The sequence below is a fragment of the Chiloscyllium plagiosum genome, unplaced genomic scaffold (assembly GCF_037043375.1).
Source record: "Chiloscyllium plagiosum isolate Xiang-an unplaced genomic scaffold, Cpla_swu_hap1 HiC_scaffold_1, whole genome shotgun sequence".
Taxonomy (NCBI): domain Eukaryota; kingdom Metazoa; phylum Chordata; class Chondrichthyes; order Orectolobiformes; family Hemiscylliidae; genus Chiloscyllium; species Chiloscyllium plagiosum.
In genome coordinates this window covers 86,017,278-86,040,439 of record NW_028270139.1, presented here as the reverse complement: position 1 = coordinate 86,040,439, position 23,162 = coordinate 86,017,278, and the positions used below count along the sequence as shown (strand labels likewise).

General features: G+C 40.6%; 1 protein-coding gene across 1 annotated transcript in view; it reads left to right on the top strand.

Moving 5' to 3' along the window:
- Window positions 1–5,193: 5,193 nt before the first annotated feature.
- Window positions 5,194–23,162, top strand: part of LOC122549776 (uncharacterized) — a 55,938-nt gene continuing 37,969 nt past the window's right edge. The window contains exons 1-11 of the mRNA XM_087988577.1: window positions 5,194–5,305; window positions 6,183–6,280; window positions 10,164–10,323; window positions 11,827–11,933; window positions 15,865–16,024; window positions 16,284–16,381; window positions 17,100–17,259; window positions 18,789–18,895; window positions 21,434–21,593; window positions 21,863–21,960; window positions 22,679–22,838. Coding sequence (XP_087844703.1) covers window positions 6,211–6,280; window positions 10,164–10,323; window positions 11,827–11,933; window positions 15,865–16,024; window positions 16,284–16,381; window positions 17,100–17,259; window positions 18,789–18,895; window positions 21,434–21,593; window positions 21,863–21,960; window positions 22,679–22,838 — 1,280 coding nt within the window. The 5' untranslated portion in view covers window positions 5,194–5,305; window positions 6,183–6,210. The remainder of the gene's footprint in view (window positions 5,306–6,182; window positions 6,281–10,163; window positions 10,324–11,826; window positions 11,934–15,864; window positions 16,025–16,283; window positions 16,382–17,099; window positions 17,260–18,788; window positions 18,896–21,433; window positions 21,594–21,862; window positions 21,961–22,678; window positions 22,839–23,162) is intronic.

Below are 23,162 nucleotides of genomic sequence, written 5' to 3'. Positions count from 1 at the left end.
ATTTGGATAAATACATGGATAGGAAAGGATTAGGATAGGATTAGGATATGGGCCAAGTACAGGGAAATGGGGTTAGTGTGGATGGACATTTTGGTCGGCATGGACCAGTTTGGGCCAAAATGCCTGTTTCTGTGCTGTAGGACACTATGACTCTATGGTGGTATAGTGGTCAGTGAAGAATTTTATCTAAGATTACAAAGATATCTTGATCAATTTGGTCAATGGGCTGAGGAGTGGCAAATGGAGTTTCATTTGGATAAGTACGAGGTGTTGCATTTTGGTAAAACAAACAAGGGCAGGAGGTGTGCAATTAATGGTGGGGCTTTGGGTGATGCTGCAGAGTGAGAGACCCTGTGGTTCAGGTACATAATTCTTTGAAAGTTGTGTCACAGGTAGACAGGGTGGTTGAGAAGACATTTAGCATGCTTGTATTCATTCCTCAAATCTTTGAGTCTAGGAGTTGGGACATCATGTTGAGGTTGGACAAGACATTGGTGGGGCCCATTCTGCAGTGCTGTGTGCAGTTCTGGTCACCCTGCTATACGAAGTATATGATTAAAATGGAGAGGGTTAGAACATAGAACATAGAACATAGCGCAGAACAAGCCTTTTGTCCCTCGATGTTGCACTGACCTGTGAACTATTTTTAGCTTGTCCCCCTACACTATCCCATCATCATCCATGTGCTTATCCAAGGATTGTTTAAATATCCCTAATGTGGCTGAGTTAACTACATTGGCAGGGAGGGCATTCCACACCCTTACCACTCTCTGCATAAATAACTTGCCTCTGACATCTGTCTTAAATCTATCACCCCTCAATTTGTAGTTATGCCCCCTCGTACAAGCTGATGTCATCATCCTAGGAAAAAGACTTTCACTGTCTACCCTATCTAATCATCTGATCATCTTGTATGTCTCTATCAAATCCCCTCTTAGCCTGCTTCTTTCCAATGAGAACATATTAAGTCTCTCAGCCTTTCCTCATAAGATCTTCCATCCAGACCAGGCAACATCCTGGTAAATCTCCTCTACACCTTTTCCAATGCTTCCACATCCTTCCTGAAATATGGCGACCAGAACTGTACACAATATTCCAAGTGTGGCCACACTAGCGTTTTGTATAGTTGCAGCATAATAGATGTACATAGATCCATCTACCAATGAAACCTAACACACTGTATGCCTTCTTAACAGCACTATCCACCTGGGTGCCAATTTTCAGGGATCTATGTACATGGACTCCAAGATCCCTCTGCACATCCACACTACCAAGAATCTTTCCGTTGACCCAGTACTCTGCCTTCCTGTTATTCTTCCCAAAGTGCATCATCTCACATTTAGCTGCATTGAACTCCATTTGCCACCTCTCAGCCCAATTCTGCAGTTTATCCAAGTCCCCCTGCAACCTGTAACATTCTTCCAAACTGACCACTACTCCACCAACTTTAGTGTCATCTGCAAATTTGCCAATCCATCCACTTATGCCGGATGCTGCCTGAATTGCTGTGCTCTTCCAGCACCACTGATCCAGAATCTGGTTTCCAGCATCTGCAGTCATTGTTTTTACCTCGTTGATTTTAACCCTACTGCGAATCCTCTTGCAAGGATGCCTGCCTTGAAAAAGTTTTCCTCCTCTCTCTACAAGAATCTCAGGGAGTCCCTCTCTACTTTCTCCCCACCCTCCTCTAGCTTATCTCTCCATGCTTCAGGCTCTCTGCCTTTATTCCTGATGAAGGGCTTTTGCTGCTCGTCGGATGCTGCCTGAATTGCTGTGCTCTTCCAGCACCACTGATCCAGAATCCACTTATGCCTATGTCTAAGTCATTTATAAAAATGACAAACAGCAGTGGTCCCAAAACAGATCCTTGTGGCACACCATTAGTAACTGGACTCCAGGCTGAATATTTTCTATCAACTACCACTCGCTGCCTTCTTTCAGAAAACCAGTTTCTACTTCAAACTGCTAAATCACCCTCAATTCCAGGCCTCTGCATTTTCTCCAACAGCCTACCATTCAGAAGAAATTTACCAGTATATTGTCAGGAATGGATGGTTTGAGTTTGAAGGATAGGTTATAAAGGGTAGGACTATTTTCATTGGAGCGTAAAATCATAAGGGGCATAGATAAGGGGAATAGCAAGGGTCTTTTACCTTGTGTGAGGGTGTTCAAACCTAGGGGGCATATTTTTAAGGTGGGAAGAGCAAGTTTTAAAAAGGATACAAGAGGCAACTTCTTTACATAGAGAATGATTTGTGTGTGGAATAAATTGCCAGAAGAACCAATGGATGCATGTACAGTTCCAACACTTAAAAGATATTTGGATAAGTACATGAATAGGAAAAGTTTGGAGGGATACGGACCAAATGCAGGCAAGTGGGTCTAGTTAAGTTTGGGAACATGGTCGGCATGGACTAGTTGGACCGAAGGATCTGTTTCCATGCTGTATGACTCTATGACTCAATGGCTGTGTAACTCTATGAGTGCTGATGAGGGTAATAGCTTCCCTGTGGTATACTTTAGGAAGGCTTTTGATAAGGTCCGTCATAGCTGACTGGTCAAGAAAGTAAGAGTTCATGGGATCCAAGACAAAGTGACATGTTGATCCAAAATTATCTGAGAGGTATGAAGCAAAGATTGATGGTTGAGAAATATTTCTGTGGCTGGATGTCTGCTTCCAGTGGGGTACTGCAGGGCTCGGTGCCGGGACCCATGCTGTTTGTGATATATATTAATGATTGGACATGAAAGTAGGGGGAATAATTAAGAAGTTTGAGAATGACATGAAAATTGGTTGGGTGTTATATAGTGAGCAGAATAGCCATAAATTGCAGGAGGATTAGTCACATGGACAGAGCAGTGGTAATGGAATTCAACTTGGAAAGTGTGAGTTAATGCACTTGGAGACGGTGACAAGACAAATGATTACACTATGGATGGTAGGACTCTGGAAACCTCTGAGGATTAGAGGGACTTCGGCATATCCACGGATTCCTGAACATAGCAGAATAGCTAGATAAGGTGGTTTAGAAGGTGTACAGAATATTGTCCTTTATTACTGAAGCAGAGACTACAAGAACAAGGACACTACGCTGAAACTGTATAAAACACTAGTTGGACCACAGCTGGAGTATTGTGTGCAGTTCTGGTCGCCATATTGTAAGAAGGATGTAATTGCACTTGAGAGACTGTAAGTGAGATTTCTTACTATGCTGCCTAGGCTCGAATTCCGTAGAGTCGTTGATAATAAGGCGGTATAGGTTGAAGGTAAGAGGTAAAAGGCTAAGAGGGGATTTGAGGAGAAATGTTTTCACCCAGAGTTTGGGGGTATCTGGAACTCACTAACTGAAATGGTAGCTGAGCCTGAAACTCTTGAACTATTCATGTAGTGTTTCGGTATTGAGTTACATTGTTATTGTTTCCAAGGCTATGGGCCAGAACTGGAAAATGGGACTTTGGTGATTAGTGTGCACACTTTGAACCAAATGACCTCCTTCTGTGCAGTAAATATCTATCAGTCTATAGGCTAGTATTCCTCTTATTACAGCAGAGGATGTTACATTGAGACTTAATTGTAACTTTAAATATTACATGAAAGGTTTTGACAGAATAAGAAGAAGCTGTCTCCTGCGACAGAAGGACTGCGTACCCACATGATATAGATTGAAGAAAATTGGCAAATAAACTACTGATGTGACAAGCAAATGTTTTTCACACAAAATATTGTTGCCTGGAATTCATTGCCTGAAAAACAGTGATGAAGCCATTTTTATACTAAACTACAGAGGTGAATTAAACATATATTTGGGAAGAGAAATAAAAATTACAGGGCAATGGAAAAGAGCGAGAAAAAAAACTAATTTGCAGATGCTAGAAGTCTGAAACAAGAAACTCAGCAGATTTGGCAGAACCTGAGAGAAACAGAGTTAATGTTTTTGAGTTATATATGACTCTTCTGTTCAGAGCAGACTAAATTATAATACCTTACAGGCAGACACAGGCAGAATAAGTTGATTGGTCACATTTTGTGTCGTAAGATTCCATGCTGCCAGATTGATTAAAATCCCCTCACAATTTGTTTGGTCTAGTCAGCTGAGGTTTCTGTTTTCAAAGAAGAATGGACAAATTAGTCAAATTTTAGATCATAGTCACCTTTTCTGTTACTTACAAAAGCCTGAGCTCTTCTTTAGTGTCTGATTTGCACTGAAATTTGTTTTCTCTAATCTTATACCTTTGCCCTGAATGCTTCCCCCTCCTTCTGTGAAAGCCTAGGCTCAAGTTGGGAAAGGATTTTGACAATTTGCCTTTCATCCACACATTTTTTAAAAATGGTTATTGATCATGTCAGAATGTAGATTATAAGTGGTATCAAGGTTCTTAATTGTAGAGAGCATCAAAGTTTATCTGTTCATGTTCTCACCTGATATCCACAAATACATTTCCAAGCAATATCTCTGGATGTTGCAATCAGTTTGAATGTCCTGCCAGTTTTGAAGTCGAAGGCTTGTACTGTACACTTAAGAGACAGTAAATGTTGTTTTGCACTGAGAGCTTACAAGCACCTGTGATGACTAACTAGGTCTCAGAGTGTATTGGAAAATTGAAAATATGCAACATTTGGCTGTGAAACAGATTGCTGAGTTGGTTTTTCTTTTGACAACAATTTAAATTTAGCCAATCAGTTTAAATCATGCCCCAGGATATTAAAACCCAATTAATTTTAATATGGGTTTCTATTAGAGTAGTCTATTGTTATAGAGTTGGAAGCAGATAACAATCAGTTAAGAGAAAGGAGGGTTTAGAGTTTTAATAGTTATTGTTTAATGTTCGCTTTTAGAGTTAAAGAGTAAAGTGATATCATTTTCTTTAAATAGTTGTATTTGAGAGTTCTCTATCACTCATACTTTAACAGATTAAGGAGTGCGGGGTGAGCTTTTCTGGGTGTTTGATTTAATTAACAGAAAGGTTCACCGCCGTTTCATAACACTGCCACCAACCAGTTATGAAATAATTCAGATTTAATCCACGTCCATCTAATTTTTTTACAATTTTAGGTAACCATACAGTGGAATTAATTTCAAGGATTCAGGACTTTTCAAAATGTAAATATTTCATAAGAAGTGCTGGTTAAAATTTAATACTGTTGCATGCATCTCACTGGCTGGGCATTTATTAACATTTTGCACAAAGATTCTGTTTGCCAAATTCCAAAGATTATCACTCTGTAAATGTGTTCTGAAAGTATTGCTGGAAGAAATAAGCTTTCCACTAACATCTGAAAAGAATTGGCATGAGGCAAATTCAGGTAATTGCATTCTACATAATGACATTTAATATAGTTAGCATGCAATTCTTGATGACTTATTTCCAGAAATGTTCTGAAATTTTTATTTGGGAACACTGTAAACTATTTTATCATACAGCCCTGACCAAAGCTAGGCTTGTGTTGAGTTCTGATTGCACTCTTAGCCAACTTCTCCCCAGCCCCACCCTCCTTCCATTTATCTCTCCACTCTGGAGGCTCCCAGCCTGATGTATCCTGATGAAGGGCTTTTGCCGGAAACATCAATTTTCCTGCTCTTCAGATGCTGCCTGACCTGTTATGCTTTTCCAGCACCACTCTAATCTTGACTCTGATTTCCAGCATCTGTAGTCCTCACTTTCGCCTTGTGTGTGTCCTGACTATATAGAGCCCAGATATCTGTGCAGTAAGGACAGAATTGATTGTATTAACACAGAGGATTGCAGAATTGAATATGTAATTAAGTTAAACTGATATATACTTGCATTCTGGTTTCTATGATATTTTATGTTGGTTCAGAATTAATGCATTCAACTCCTTTTCCTGTAGAAGTTTATCTTTTACTGATTCTTGATTAAGAATGTACATTGCAAATAAACTTTTGTGCTTCTCTGTACGTTCCATATGTTCATCATTTGCCATGTGTTATATCATATAACTAAGGACTTCATTGGAATGTTTCATTTAAAGGCTAATCTTCACATGTTGCTTAGCACAGACTGAATATCTAAGTGTGAATTTGTTGATGGTTTCTGAACACAATGAAATTGTGATATGTTTAGATCATATTAAGTAATAAGTCAGAAAATATTGCAACATTATTCCTTATAAACCCTGTAATTAACAAAAAAATGTATTTATTTTCATTGTAATTGAACAGTGATTAAATAGAATCGAACAACGACAGGATGAAGACAATTTTGTATCTTATTTACTTTGTGGTCCACTTACCTAAATCTTTTTCACAAAGTAATGAAGGTAAGTCTTTTTGCTCTCTTTTTATCTTGTACTTGAAGATTGAATGTACGGAACATATGAGTTGATTTAATTAAATATTGATCATAGAGTCATAGAGATGTACAGCATGGAAACAGACCCTTCGGTCCAACCCGTCCATGCCAACCAGATATCCCAACCCAATCTAGTCCCACCTGCCAGCACCCGGACCATATCCCTCCAAACCCTTCCTCTTCATATACCCATCCAGATGCCTTTTAAATGTTGCAATCGTACTAGTCTCCACCACTTACTCTGGCAGCTCATTCCATACACATACCATCCTCGGCATGAAAAAGTTGCCCGTTAAGTCTCTTTTATATCTTTCCTCTCTCATCCTAAACCTATGCCCTCTAGTTCTAGACTCCCCAAACCCAGGGAAGAGACTTTCTCCATTTATCCTATCCATGACTCTCATGATTTTATAAACATCTATGAGGTCACCCCTCAGCCTCCGATGCTCCAGGGAAAACAGCCCTAGCCTATTCAACCTCTCCCTATAGCTCAAATCCTCCAACCCTGGCAACATCCTTGTAAAGTTTTTCTGAACCATTTCAAGTTTCACAACATCCTTCTGATAGGAAGGAGACCAGAATTGCACACAACATTCTAAAAGTGGCCTAGCCAATGTACTGCACAGCCACAACATGACCTCCCAACTCCTGTACTCAATACAGTGAATATCCTGTAGCCAAATTTGCAGATGTTACAAAAGTAAATGGGAAGTCAAATGATGACAATGACGCAAGGAGTCTGCAGCAGTGTAGAATCATTGAATCCCTACAGTATGGAAATAGGACGGTTGGCCCAACAAGTCCACACTGACCGTCCGAAGAATATCCAACCCTGACCTATTCCCCTATCCTATTACTCTACATTTGCCCCTGACTAATGCACCTAACTTACATATCCCTGAACACTATGGGCAATTTAGCACAGCCAGTTCACCCCATTGGACTGTGGGAGGAAACCAGAGCACCAGGAGGAAACCAACGCGGACACGGGGAGAATGTGCAAACTCCACACAGACAGTCACCTGAGACTAGAATCAAACCCGCATCCCTGGCGCTGTGAGGCAGCAGTGCTAACCACTGAGTCACTGTGCTGCAATAAATTTAATTTCACCCTCTACCATGGTGAGAATCGAATCTATAATCCCAGATTATTATAATCTTGTACACTGGATTACTAGTCAGGTGACATTATCATTTTGCCACAACTTCTCCTTAAGAGACAGGCTAACCAAATGGTGAAAAACTGGGCAGATGGAAATAATGTGGAAGATATGAGGTTATGTATTTTTGCAGGGTAGAGGAGTGGAATATTATTTAAGTGGAGAAAGACTGCAGAAAATTATGTAACAGAGGGACTTGAGAGTCCTCATCAATGAATCATAGAAATCTAGCATCCAAGTTCAGTGCGCAATGACAAAGGCAAATGGGATGTTGGGCATTATTTCAAGGGAATGGAGTAGGGAGGTTTTGCTAAAAATATGGAAGACACTAGTAAGACAGTGCTGAAATGCTGCAAACAGTTTTGAGCCCCTTATATGTGGAAAGATATACTGACATTGGAGACAATCCAGAGAAAGTTCACTCGATTGATTTTGCATATGAATGGATTTTAATATGAGGAGAGGGTGAGCGTATTGGGCTGGTACTTATTGGAGCTTAGATGAGTAAGAAGCAAACTTATAAGATTCTTAGGGTACTTGATACATTAGATGTGGAAATGTTGTTTACCATCTAGCACCAGGGGGGCATAATCTCAGAATAGGAGGTTGTCCTTTTAAGACAGCGATGACAAGGAATTTCTTTTCTCAGAAGGTTGTGAATCTCTAGACTGACAGATTTGTAATCATTAAGGGTATCAAGGGTTATATATGTAAGGAAGAGACAAGGAGTTGAGGATTATCACATGCCCCATGATATAATTGAATGCAGAGCAGATTCGATGAGTTGGATAGCTTACCTGTGCTTCTGTATCTTATGGTCTTATGAATTTTTTTGGCATAAATAGAAGATTGGTGAGCTTAAAGGGACCAGTGTATAAGCACAATTGCATCATTTTCCAATTGGAAAGATATAATGCTACAGGGGTCAATGTGACCACAAATATTTCATAATTTGCATGAATGAATTGATTATGGTAACTAAAGTTGCTGAATACAGAAAGATAGGTAGATTAATTTGTGAAGGGAATGTAAGGAGAGTACAAAAGGAGAAAGGACAGGTTAAGTGAGTGGTTGAGATTTGGCAAGTGGAGTTCCATATGAGAAAGTGTGCAAATGTCAATTTTGGGCAGGGATAATAGTAAAGAAACATGGTACATAAATTATGAGAGATTGTAGTGCACAAAGATAAGGAGAGATATGGCTGTCTTAGACAATTGAATGCATTATCTGAGATGACATAGCACCTATTGTTGAAATTCACTTGAGAATGAAACTTTAAAACGACGTTCTGGGATTTACATATGAAAGAACTGAAACAACATGGTCATTCTAAAAGATGAGAGACTTAATAAACAATCCAGGTCTTTTTCAATATATCATTTCAGTTGCATCACATTGTAAACTTTTGCTATAAATTCTGTGTATTAAGATCTTATACTCCACACCTACCTGATGAAGGAGCAGCGCTCTGAAAACTAGTGCTTCCAAATACTGTTGGACTATAACCTGGTGTTGTGTGATTTTTAATTTTGTACACCCCAGTCCAACACTAGCACCTCCAAATTAGGAAAACAATGGTGTCATCTATTGCAAGGTGCATTTAATACAAAGGTAGGGAGGTTATTCTTCAATTACGCAGGGATTGGCAAGACACCATCTGCAATACAGTGCTTTTGTGTGTAGGGTATTGATTTCCCTATTTAAGGAAGGATATAAATGCGTTGGAAACAGTTCAAAGATTAACTCAGCTAAAATTCAGAATGTGTGGGCTTTCTTAGTGTGAAGATTGGTCAAGCTAGGCTTGTATGCAGTGGAATTTGGAAGAGTAAGAGGTCATTTGTTTAAAAACCTAAGTGGTCTTGACAGGGTGCACGTGGAAAGGATGTTATCTCTTATGAGATAAACTGGAACTAAGTAGGGGTCACCATTAAAGATAGTGTTGAGAAAATATTTATTATAGAAGTTTGGGAGTTTTTGAAACTCAATTCCTGAAAAGGGGATAGAAAGGGAGTCATTGAGTCACAGAGACGTACAGCACGGAAACAGACCCTTCGGTCCAACTCATCCAGCATTTTGGAAATCCTTTAACAATTTAAAGACAATGTAAAGACAATCAGAAACAGACTGAATGGTTATTGGGCCAAGGTAGGTGTGTGGATTAATTAGATCAACCATGATTTTATTGAATGGTGAGGAGGCTTGAAGAACCAAAGACCCTAATCCTGCTCCCATTCATAATTTTGATGTTCGTTTGTTCATAATTTGCAAAGGGAAAAGAGGAGAGCCAATTGAATCCACCCCACCTGTTTGCAGCAGTGTATGCATTGGTCATTCCTAATTTCATCTATGGTTTATTTCCTGCAAGCATGTGGGGAGGGAGTTGATGCTGATATATCCAGAGTCAGAATGGTCAGTAATCAGAGGAATCAGATTTGAGGTAATTGACAAAAGAAGCAATGAGGTAAAGGAAACACAAAGTGAGCTGTTGTGACCTGGACTCTACTGCCTGGGACAGTGATGGAAACAGATCAAAGAATAACCTGCGAAAAAGGAACTGGGTAAATACACAAAAAGGAATGAAATTGCTGTGCACTAGAGTATGAAAATAGATCTGGATCTTTTTGAAAACTTTCCCAATTTAATGCGAATTTATGATGAGCACATTGCTAACACTAAACAATTTTTTTGTAGGATGTGTACGTGATCTGCTTAACAATGTAGATTTTCCTGGAAATGACATTGAATCAGTCTATGCACCAGACGTCAACTACTGTCAGAAAGTGTGCACCGAGGACAGCAGGTGTCAGTTTTTCACCTTTTTAACAAGAGATTGGAACACAGACACCCGAAGGTAAATCTGTCAACATTTCATTGAGATGTTTGTGTGGAATATGGAATAGTTGTGACAAGGTTACATTAGAGCTAAGCTTACCACACAGGGTAATACTGACTGGGATTGGAGCAGCTCCTTATAGTCTTCTAGTAATTTAGAACTCACACATTTCCTCAGTAGTATTTGTCATTGCACACTTAAAACCTAAACACATTGATTGAGGTCATTAAAGCACATTTATTTGGAATTAGGTTTTTAGAAGAAGAATATTAGGAACAAAGAAATAAAAACAGAAATAGGCCATTTGGCCCTTCGAAACAGCTACACCATTCAGTAAGATCATAATTGCTTTTCTGCCTTTATTATTTTGCTGTAATATTCTCATACATTTAATATCTAAAAGCTTTCATATTCTACTTACCTAATGACTGAGCCTCCACATCCTCTGTGCTGGATCATTCTGAAGATGTGTCATCGTCTGAGTGAAGAACTTCCACTCAACTCAATCTAAATGGTCCACCTCTGATCCTGAAACTATCTTCCCTGCATCTACAGCCCGAGCCACTTGAAAGATTCTTTCCACAATATTTGAGATCTCCTAAGTTAACTTAAGTGCCCAGATAACAAGTCAATGAGAACCATGCTAAAAATTTGTGTTTGAATTCAGTTTCTTCAACATTTTAAAGTCTGCCATTATTAACTTTGGATAATCATAATAAAGCAGGTGAATACAGCATCACTTTTCTTATATGGCATATACATGATTGAAAATTAATAAATGATGCTTAGTCATTAATGAATGAATCAATGGCTTTGAAGTCATTATGCTGACCAGCAGGAATATATTCTGTCAGGGCATCAACGATCTCCAGAGAATTAGTGATCAAATCCCATCCTTTAACTGAAAGAATCCTGATTGTATGAAAAAAAATCATCGAGCCCATCAATCTATACCAACCCTCCAAAACTCAGGATTCCCCCCCCATTCCACATTTAACATGACTAATTCACCTAGCCTGTACATCTTTTGACAGTAGGGAGCAACTTGGCACAGCCAATCCACCTAACCTGCATATCATTGGACTCTGGGAAGGAACCAGAGCACCTAGAGGAAACTCATGCAACCACAGAGGAAAATGTGCATGAGAGTGGAATCAAACCCGGGTCCCTGGGTGATGTGAGGCAGCAGTGCTAACCACTGATCTACCGTTCAATTTGACTGCGCGAATCAAAACACATGGATTCAATTAAGTGGAATTGGAAGAGGGATAGAATTATTGACTCTTCGGGTGGTGTCCCTACCTTAGAACCAGGAGGTCTATGTTCAAGTCCCACTTGCTCCAGAGGTGTGTACTAACATTCTCTGCTGAGGGGAAAAAGATGAAGAAGAATCTCCTGATCTCATCCTCCCACCAAACCCACCTACTGTATTTCCAAAGCAGCAGCATAGATTTACCTGTACATCATGAAAAATGCATTTCAGAACTTCATCACCCACCTTCTATTCTCATTATCTTTCAGGTTTTATTGTTATTTGAAGAGGACGACAACAGGACAACCAACTGTGAAATCTAATTTACAAAACGTTGTCTCAGGATATTCTCTGAAACACTGTGGGACACAATCTCGTAAGTAACAAAGATGACATGTCGATGCAGAGAGCTTTTAAGCAGAATTTTCTCCTCCCTTGAAGTGACATGGAATTGGCAGAACCATAAATATTGAGGCAGGTTGGCTGCGGAGAGATACCCACTCCCTTACCTCAGCGATTACGTTCTGGGCAGGAAGGTCAATGAGTGATCTTCCTGATCTGTCACCAATTAAGGCCATTATCTGTTTATTACCAACTACTTAAGGGCCTCAGCCCTCAGTGCCTCAATAACCTGCTTTTTCTGATGGTGACGAAAAATGACTGCCATCACTATTGGGAAAACAGGATGGCCTGTCTGCTATTTTGGAGATTCCTCCATTTGGTCCTAATCTGATGGCAGTAGAATGCCTGGATAGCTGTTGGAAGTTATCCCTGGCCTCCCCTCCCACCTCTGAGATCCTTCAGGCCATGATTCCAACTTCTGGATCATGCTCAAAATGTCACTGACCATACTGTTGTGCCTGTCTTCATGGTTTCTGTTTAGGCAGTAGCCTGGGTCTTGAATGTGTCACTGCTGGCAGCTTCAGGTGGGACTGGACCTCTCAACTGTGAGACTTGATTGGTTGGGAACCTGGCTGGCGTTTTTGCACCTGATTTGGGCTTGTTCGGGCAGCTTCCTCATTGGTGGGCACAGACGGATAGGGGCCCTTGTCCTTAAAAAAGGCCACACCCATACTTTGTGTAAAAAAGGGAAATTCTGGCCTCAATACTAATTTGATTTATCATAGCATTGGCTGATTAATATTGCATTTGATTTGTATGCAAACTTAAATCTCTACAGTGAGCTGAATACTAAATGGTCCAGAACATTTAGCAAGGATGGAAAGTGAAGAAGAGGTAGAAGTGTGGCTCTATTAGTCAATGACAAACGGACAACAGTTAGGGATCATGCTAAGTTCATAAAACCAAGATGTGCAAATGATTTGGGTAGAGATGGGAAATGAAAAAGGCAAAGAGTCACTTGTGTGTATGATGTTGAAACTCTGTAATGGTTACCACATAGTAGTATGGTGCATTAAGAAAGAAATAATTGGTATTTGTCAGAAATGCGTGGTGAGAATCCTGGAAGATTTTAATCTACTTATAGACTGGAAAAGTCAGATGGACAAATGACAAGTTAGAGTAGAATGGAATCGACTGAAGGTGAAGAAATAGTAGACCTGGAATTGTGCAATGAAATTGGATGAATCAATGATCTTGTAGAGGTATGCCCAGGCAGCCTTTTTAATTCTCTTCCTGAAAGGATGGTTTGAGTGAAATTCTTGAAAATAATTTGAATCAAATTGATGACCACTCCAACAGCTACAGGGCTACCTTGTCGAGTCTAAAATCATTCAAAAAGTTTTTTAAAAATTCATTCACTGGCTAGACCAGTATTTATTGGTCATCCATAGCTGTCCTTGGGAGGATAGTGTGGAGCTGCCTTCTGAAAATATGGTACTTAATTTAGAGCGAGCACGCCCATAATGCCATTAGGGAGGGAATTCCAGGATTTTGACCCCGTGACACTGAAGCAAAGACAATATATTTCTAAGGATGGTAAGTGTCCTGGAGGGGAATTGCAGGTCGTGGTATTCCCATGCATCTGCACCCTTGTCATTCTAGATGCTAGTAGTTGAGGGTTTAGAATATGCTATTTTAGGAGACTTGCCATATTTCTAGAGTGCATCTTGTAAATGGTACACACTGCTGCTTTAACCATTGATGGTGGAGTTTATACACTTCATGGTGTGGTCCGAGGGAGTGTTGCTGAACAAAGAGACCTTGGAGTGCAGGTTCACAGCTCCTTGAAAGTGGAGTCGCAGGTAGATAGGATAGTGACGTAGGCGTTTGGTATGCTTTCCTTTATTGGTCAGAGTATTGAGTACAGGAGTTGGGAGGTCATGTTGCGGCTGTCTAGGACATTTGTTAGGCCACTGTTGGAATATTGCATGCAATCCTGGTCTCCTTCCTATCGGAGAGATGTTGTGAAAAGTGAAAGCGTTCAGAACAAATTTACAAGGACATTGCCAGGGTTGGAGGATTTGAGCGATAGAGAGAGGTTGAATAAAGGCAAGTGGGGGGCATTCAATCACACTTATTCCTCCACTGTAGATGTGGGACAGAATTTGGTGAGACAGGGAATGAGTAACTCACGCCAAGATTTCTTGCCTCTGATTTGATCTTGTAACCACAGTAAATATCTTCCAGTCTAGTTTCATTTCTGGTCAATATAACTCCTTTGATGTCCGTAGTTGGCTATTGTAGCGATGGTAATATGAGTGAATGTCAGAGGAGCTATGGGTAATTCTCTCTTGTTGGAAATGCCTTATTGCCTAGCATTTGTGTGGCACAAATGTTACTTAACATTGGTCAGCTTAAGCTGGGATATTGTCCAGGTCTTGTTGCATTTGTGCATGAACTGCTTTATCATCTGAGGAATCACTAATGGTGCTGGATATTGGACAATTACAGGTGAAAGTCTCCATTTCTGACCTTACCAGGAAGGGAAAATAAAACTGAAAATGAAATGAATTCATGTTCATGAATGAAGAAGATGAGATCTGTCAGATGCTGATGGTATACAGCACTCTAAGATAGATTCATCTCATCCACCTCATTCAACTGCATAAAATAATCCATTGGTTTAGAGAATGTGAGAAACAATGCGCACTGTTCAATAATTTCAGTCTGAGTCAAATTCTGAAGCAGTCTTTATTCATACATTCTTGCAAGCCGGGTGAACATAAAGTAGGCACATTGATCAGGAGGTTACATTACAATTTATACAGTTCAGTTGAATCTCTTGGTACTCCCCTTTTACTTCATATCTGATAGTTGTATTGCTCTGTGCAGCTGCTAATCTATAAGAAAGAGTTGCCTTTCAGCTCCTAATGAGCATATGCTAAATCAAACACAATTTCCAGATTTGTTTTACTGGATTTGTAAATGCTTCAACCAGAAAGGCAGATTGAACATAAGGAAAAGTTAGAGCATTGAACAAGGTTATTTAGCCTCTGGAACTATGTCTGTTTGTTGTGTTACCTAAAACAAATTGTGAAGATGCAAACATGGTTATCTGTTCTCCTGCAACACTGGTATCCTAATGTTAGTTTCGATTTTTTCTGCCCTGTTGCCTCTTAACATTGGGTCACATCTCACTTTTCTGCTTTATACCTTGTTTACTATTTTGCATCATATTTGATGAATTCTTTAGTCTCGTAAACCTTGGTGAAAGGGAAACTTTGTGAGCCTCGCAATCTCTGAGGATTCTGCTTTGCTGACCCCTCCCCTCCCAGTTCGACATGAGGTCAAGCCGTACAGACGGGGAGGGAGCACAGAATAATCAGCAAGTGCAGATTCTGTTTCAGTGCCACTTGAGAAAGCATCATCTCATCATTTAATGAGCATAATCAAAAATAGCTTGTTAACAGGAGGAATACAGAAAGGATATATGAGTGTCAGGAATGGTTACATCATGACCAGTAATGTTTATGATTTTCCTTCATTGTTCCTTTTTACATTCCAGCATATATTGATGTTCTTGACACCATTTATTTACTAAATTTGCCCCTTGATACAATCTAGTAGTTGGAGCAAGGGGTCCAGATTCTGATTTTTGATCCCTCATTCATGTTATTTATTTCCTTTCCAAATGTTCAATGAAAAGCAGTGAATTTAGAATGTAAAATGTGTAACTCCTGCCTGCAATTCCAAGTGTACATCTGGTGAATAACTCAACATTTTGCGAAATGTGGTTCAGGCGCTTTTAAGATAATGATGTCTGTGGATCTGAATTTTGATTAGGAACAGTGAGGTTATATTAAGAGTACATGTCTCACTTTAAAATAAGCTCCCAACTGTTCTCCTTGTTGATATTTGTTGCCGTTTTGCAGTAACTCATCAACTCCCTCTCCCATCTTTTGCAGCCTGTTTTGAAACTGTTTATGATGGTTTGGACTTTCCAGGAAATGACATTCGTCAGTCTGTCGTTGAGAATGAAGAGAGTTGTCAAAGAAAATGTACAGCGGAAGCTGATTGTCAGTTTTTCACCTTTGTAAAAGGAGAATTTCACAATGATCGACAGCGGTTAGTCAGTTATTGAAATGTACTTGTTTCTCTGAGGAAATAGAAATCCTTGATAAGATTTCATCCTTTACCTGTAGTAATGTTCCTTCCATTTTTATTCATCACTGAGGAATAAATACCACCCCTTCACATCTCCAACCTGCTGAGAGAATGTAATTCACCCAATATCAGCAACAGAGAAGACAGATTGAATTAGAGAAGGATTAATGCTGGTTCCAACTTCAACATTTTAGTGTAATGTTTCTGTGATTCTTTGTAGCTTTCTTTGCTACCGCAAGAAAAGTGAAAGAGGAACTCCACCAAAAATAACCATTCTTCAGAATGTCGTATCTGGATTTCCTTTAAGGGGATGTGAAGGTATGTCCCAAATGAGATTTTGTTTCTGATTCTCAAATGAAGTGCTGTAGAAAGTAAACAAAGGGATCCCACAATGAATGGATCTACAGTGTTGCTGCATCCAGTCATGAAGGCTGGTGGAAAATTAAACAACTCCGTGGAGGAGGACACTGCACAAATATTTCCATCCCCAAAGGTGGAACAGCCTAGCACATCCCTGCAAAAGCTAAGGCAGCACCAGTCGTAACAATGTTCCACCAGATGCTGAGTGGATGATCAATGCTAGATGTGCCAGAGGTCTCCAGCATCACAGATGCCAGTTTTCAGCCAATTTGAGTCACTGTATCTCTTCTGAAAATTTGTTGCTGGAAAAGCACAGCAGGTCAGGCAGCATCCAAGGAGCGGGAGAATCGATGTTTTTCCTGCTCCTTGGATGCTGCCTGACCTGCTGTGCTTTTCCAGCAACACATTTTCAGCTCTGATCTCCAGCATCTGCAGTCCTCACTTTCTCCTCACTGTATCTCTTATCGGGAAATGGTTGACACACTGGATATTTCAAAAGTCACAAATTCTGGTAATAGACCAAAAGGCTTGTGCTCCAGAACAAGTACATTTTTGAAAATGAACGAAATGTAGGGCACTGGGTTGTGAAAATGAAAATGGGCCTGATTGAAAACCTTCCTGCTGTAATAATTATTTCTGATAAGCAGATTGCTAACACAGAACAATTTTTTTGCAGGATGTGTACGTGATCTGCTTAACAATGTAGATTTTCCTGGAAATGACATTGAATCAGTCTATGCACCAGACGTCAACTACTGTCAGAAAGTGTGCACCGAGGACAGCAGGTGTCAGTTTTTCACCTTTTTAACAAGAGATTGGAACACAGACACCCGAAGGTAAATCCGTCAACATTTCATTGAGATGTTTGTGTGGAATATGGAATAGTTGTGACAAGGTTGGATGAAAGGAAAGCTTTCCACACAGGGTAACACTGCAGCTCCTTATAGTTGTGTAGTAACCTAGAACTCTCACATTTCCTCAGTGTTGCATGTTTGTGCTCCTTAAAACTAAACAGGGCACATTGATTTAAGTCATAAAAGTACATTTACTTTAAATTAGCTTCTCACAGAAGACTATTAGTGACAAAGAAATAGAAGCATGAGTTGGCATTTTGCCCATTGAGACTGTTCCACCATTCAACGCGTTCACGATTACTCTTTGACTGAAACAGTACTCTTACTGCAATATTCTAATTTCCTCAGATTTTTAATGTTTCAAATTTTTCATTTTGAATATACTTACTTCTTGAACCTCAACAGTCATGTGGATTTAAAAATTCCCAAGAATGATCAGTCTGCCAATGAAGAACTTTCCTCCCATCCCATTGCTAAATGGACTATCCCATGTTTTGAAATGATGTCACCTTTATGTAGAATCCCTAGCCAGGCTAAAAATTCTTTCTACAATATTTGATGTCTCCATTTTAATTTAAGTAGCCAGATAGTGTAGCCATGTGAGCAATTGCAGAAAATTGTGATTGGAATTCAGTTTCTTCAAATTCTTATTGTCCTCCACTAAAAGTTTTGGGTGAATTGTTTTTACATAGGTCAGTACATCAATACAAATATCAAGATATGTGCACTCAAATATTGAACTGAGAATGAATGAAAATGCACATTCACTTCATCACTGCAAAATAATCACATGATCCACAGAGTCACATTCAGTCAGGAATTAGACATTCTGCAGGGAAGAAACGATCAATTCCCACCCTTTAAGTGTTATAATTAGCTGCGTGGGCATCCAAAGACATGGATTGAATTAAGTGGGTTTGGATGAAGAAGGGGCTGAGGGCTCTTGTGTTACAGTGGTAATGTCTCTACCACCAAGCCACAAGAGTTAGATCCCACATTATCCTGGGGTGATAATACCGTCTCTGAATAAGTTAACTAGAGAGTATCTGAAGAGCTGCGTGGTGACAGAGACACAGCCATGGAGACAGTGAGAGATGCTGAGTGTACAAGATGTGGATATGTTTTCTGGGGGATGTAATGACATAGTGGTAATATCACTGGAGGAGTATTTCCAAAACCCAGGATAATGTTCTGAGGACATGAGTTTGAATCACACCGTGGCAGATGGTACAATTTTAGTTCATAAACAATCTGAAGAAGAGCCTGGAAGGGCTCACGTAGCACAGTGACAGTGTCACTACTCCAGGTTCAAGTCCCTCCTGCTTCAGAGGAGTGTAATAACGTTCTCTGAACAGATTGATCAGAAAATATCTGAGGAAGAGGCTTTAGATTTTGTCCTTACACGAAACCAATTTCAGTTATCCTAAAGCAGCAGCTTAGACTTACCTGTGCATCATGAGCAACACATTTCAGAACTTCATTCCCCACCTTGTATTCTCATTGTCTTCCAGGTTTTATTGTTATTTGAAGAGGACGACAACAGGTCAGCCGACTGTGAAATCTGATTTACAAAACGTTGTCTCAGGATATTCTCTGAAACATTGTGGGACACAATATTGTAAGTAGCAAAAATGACATATCAATGCAGAATTTTCTGCTCTTGAGAAGTGACATGAAATTGGCAGAACCGGGTATATTGCGGCAGCTTGTGCCCTTACAGCCACCTCAGCGATTACGTTCTGGGCAGGAAGGTCAATGAGTGACCGTCTTGACCTGTCACCAATGAAAGATTAGATTAGATTCCCTACAGTGTGGAAACAGGCCCTTCAGCCCAACAGGTCCACACCGAACCTCCAAAGAGCATCTCACCCGGACTTATTCCCTACATTCACACCTGACTAATGCACCTAACACTGCGGGCAATTTAGCACGGCCAATTCACGTAACCTGCACATCTTTGGACTGTGGGAGGAAACCAGACCACCCGGTAGAAACCCACGCAGAGACGGGGAGAATGTGCAAACTCCACACAGACAATTGCCCGAGTCAGGAATTGAACCCGAATCCCTGGCGCTGTTAGGCAGCAGAGCTAGCCACTGAGCCACCGTGCCGCCCCCATTATCTGTACATTAATAACCAGTTAAGGGCCTCAGCTGACCTGCCTTCTCTGCTGGCGTGAAAAATGGCACCGATCGCAACTGGGAAAATGGCGCTGACCACCTGCTATTTTATGGTTTCCTCAATTTCCCTCAATCTGTGGGAAATTAAGGGCACAGATTTATGTTAGTGGGATGACTACATGAAGCCACGCCCTGCTCTTGCCCTCAAACCATGATCCCACTCAGACTGTGACACTAACTCCTGAATCATGGCCACAACCAAGACTGACCTTTGTGTTAGGCAGCAGCCTGGGCCTTGAATGTTTCACTGCTGACAGCTTCAGGTGGGACTGGACTTCTCAGCAGCTTGACGTGATTTGAGTGTGCAAATACGGAGTTATTATGGTAAGTTATTTTGCAGATGGCACTAAAATTGGAGGTGAAGTTGACAGCGAAGAAAGCTACCTCAGAGTACAACGGGATCTTGACCAAATGGGCGAATGGGCCGGAGTGTAGCAGATGGAGTTTAATTGCAAGAAATATGAGGTGCTGCATTTTGGAAAGGCAAGTCAGAGTAGGATTTGTACACTTAATGATAAATGCCTGGGGAGTGTTGCTGAACAAAGAAACTCTGGAGTGCAGGTTCATAGCGCCTGGAAAGCGGAGTCGCAGGTAGATAAGATAGTGATGAAGGTGTTTGGTACACTTATATTTATTGGTCAGTGCATTGATTATTGGAGTTGTGAGGTCATGTTGCAGCTGTACAGGACGTTGGTTAGGGCACTTTTGTGAAGCACAAAGAAAGAAATGATTGGCATTTGTTAGAAAGGAATAGAGAAGAAGACAATGAATTGTGTACATCAGAATTTTCTTTGGTGACAGTGACGGTATATTAAGAACAGATGTCTCACATTAAAATACATAAACCATGAGGTGGAGGTGCCAGTGTTGGACTGGGGTGGGTAAGGTCAGAAGTCACATGACACCATGTTATAGTCCAACAGGTCATCTAGAAATCACAGCCTTTTGGAGAGCTGCTCCTTCATCTCTTCACCTGACAAAGGAACAGCTCTCCAAAAGCTTGTGATTTTGAATAGACCTGTTAGACTATAACCTGGTGTCATGTGACTTCTGCATCACATTAAAATAAGCTTCCAAAATGATCATGTTGCCTGACAACATCCCCAAAATGGCACAGCTACCTGCCAGTGTGTCTTGGTCTGGAGGCCTTCCCAACATGACGCAGCTGCCTGCCAGAGTGTTCTGGACTGTTGGCCTTCCCAACATGGCACAGCTACCTGCCAGCGTATTGTGCAGTGTTGGCCTTACCAACATGGCACAGATGCTGGCCAGAGTATCGTGGTGTGACATTCCCAACATGGCACAGATGCTGGCCAGAGTATCGTGACATGGTGATTTCCCAACATGGTGTAGTGCCTGCCAGAGTATTGTGGCATGTTGACCTTCCCAACATGGAGCAGCGGTCTCCCAGAGTATAATGGCATGGTGATCTCTCAGACTGGTGGTGCTGTCTACTCCCTCACTTCTCCCCACCCCCACCCTCCTCTCATTTATCTCTCCACTCTGCACACACTCTGCCTCTATTTCTGATGAAGGGCTTTTCCCCGAAACGTCGATTTTCCTGCTCCACAGATGCTGCCTGAACCGCTGTGCTTTTTCAGCGCCACTCTGATCTAGAATCTGGTTTCCAGCATCTACAGTCCTTGTTTTTACCTGTCTATTCCCTCAGCGTAGTCCCTGCACAGTCTGGGACAATGGCCTGCTGCGAATGGGAAACTGGGTGCCAGAGTGGTCTGCTGTACTGAACTTTTATTTCTGCAAACCTGGACATTTTATTTCTCTATTGTCTAAATTCTTGTAAGTAAAGAAGCTCTGCCTAAGTATGTTTGTAACTAAGTTGGTGCTGAAATTGGCGATGTATAAACATTCACAGTCCTCATTGAGGATTTGTGACAATGAAGGCTGTTCTATTCTATTCGATTCGTTGTGTTGCCGTTTTGCAGTAACTCATCAACTCCCTCTCCCATCTTTTGCAGCCTGTTTTGAAACTGTTTATGATGGTTTGGACTTTCCAGGAAATGACATTCGCCAGTCTGTCGTTGAGAATGAAGAGAGTTGTCAAAGAAAATGTACAGCGGAAGCTGATTGTCAGTTTTTCACCTTTGTAAAAGGAGAATTTCACAATGATCGACAGCGGTTAGTCAGTTATTGAAATGTACTTGTTTCTCTGAGGAAATAGAAATCCTTGATAAGATGAGTGCATCTTTTCATCCTTTACCTGTAGTAAAGTTCCTTCCATTTTTATTCATCACTGAGGAATAAATACCACCCCTTCACATCTCCAACCTGCTGAGAGAATGTAATTCACCCAATATCAGCAACAGAGAGACAGATTGAATTAGAGAAGGATTAATGCTGGTTCCAACTTCATCATTTTAGTGTAATGTTTCTGTGATTCTTTGTAGCTTTCTTTGCTACCGCAAGAAAAGTGAAAGAGGAACTCCACCAAAAATAACCATTCTTCAGAATGTCGTATCTGGATTTCCTTTAAGGGGATGTGAAGGTATGTCCCAAATGAGATTTTGTTTCTGATTCTCAAATGAAGTGCTGTAGAAAGTAAACAAAGGGATCCCACAATGAATGGATCTACAGTGTTGCTGCATCCAGTCATGAAGGCTGGTGGAAAATTAAACAACTCTGTGGAGGAGGACACTGCACAAATATTTCCATCCCCAAAGGTGGAACAGCCTAGCACATCCCTGCAAAAGCTAAGGCAGCACCAGTCGTAACAATGTTCCACCAGATGCTGAGTGGATGATCAATGCTAGATGCGCCAGAGGTCTCCAGCATCACAGATGCCAGTTTTCAGCCAATTTGAGTCACTGTATCTCTTCTGAAAATTTGTTGCTGGAAAAGCACAGCAGATCAGGCAGCATCCAAGCACCGGGAGAATCGACGTTTTTCCTGCTCCTTGGATGCTGCCTGACCTGCTGTGCTTTTCCAGCAACACATTTTCAGCTCTGATCTCCAGCATCTGCAGTCCTCACTTTCTCCTCACTGTATCTCTTATCGGGAAATGGTTGACACACTGGATATTTCAAAAGTCACAAATTTTGGTAATAGACCAAAAGGCTTGTGCTCCAGAACAAGTACATTTTTGAAAATGAACGAAATGTAGGGCACTGGGTTGTGAAAATGAAAATGGGCCTGTTTGAAAACCTTCCTGCTGTAATAATTATTTCTGATAATCAGATTGTTAACACAGAACAATTTTTTTGCAGGATGTGCACGTGATCTGCTTAACAATGTAGATTTTCCTGGAAATGACATTGAATCAGTCTATGCACCAGACGTCAACTACTGTCAGAAAGTGTGCACCGAGGACAGCAGGTGTCAGTTTTTCACCTTTTTAACAAGAGATTGGAACACAGACACCCGAAGGTAAATCCGTCAACATTTCATTGAGATGTTTGTGTGGAATATGGAATAGTTGTGACAAGGTTGGATGAAAGGAAAGCTTTCCACACAGGGTAACACTGCAGCTCCTTATAGTTGTGTAGTAACCTAGAACTCTCACATTTCCTCAGTGTTGCATGTTTCTGCTCCTTAAAACTAAACAGGGCACATTGATTTAAGTCATAAAAGTACATTTGCTTTAAATTAGCTTCTCACAGAAGACTATTAGTGACAAAGAAATAGAAGCACGAGTTGGCATTTTGCCCATTGAGACTGTTCCACCATTCAACGCGTTCACGATTACTCTTA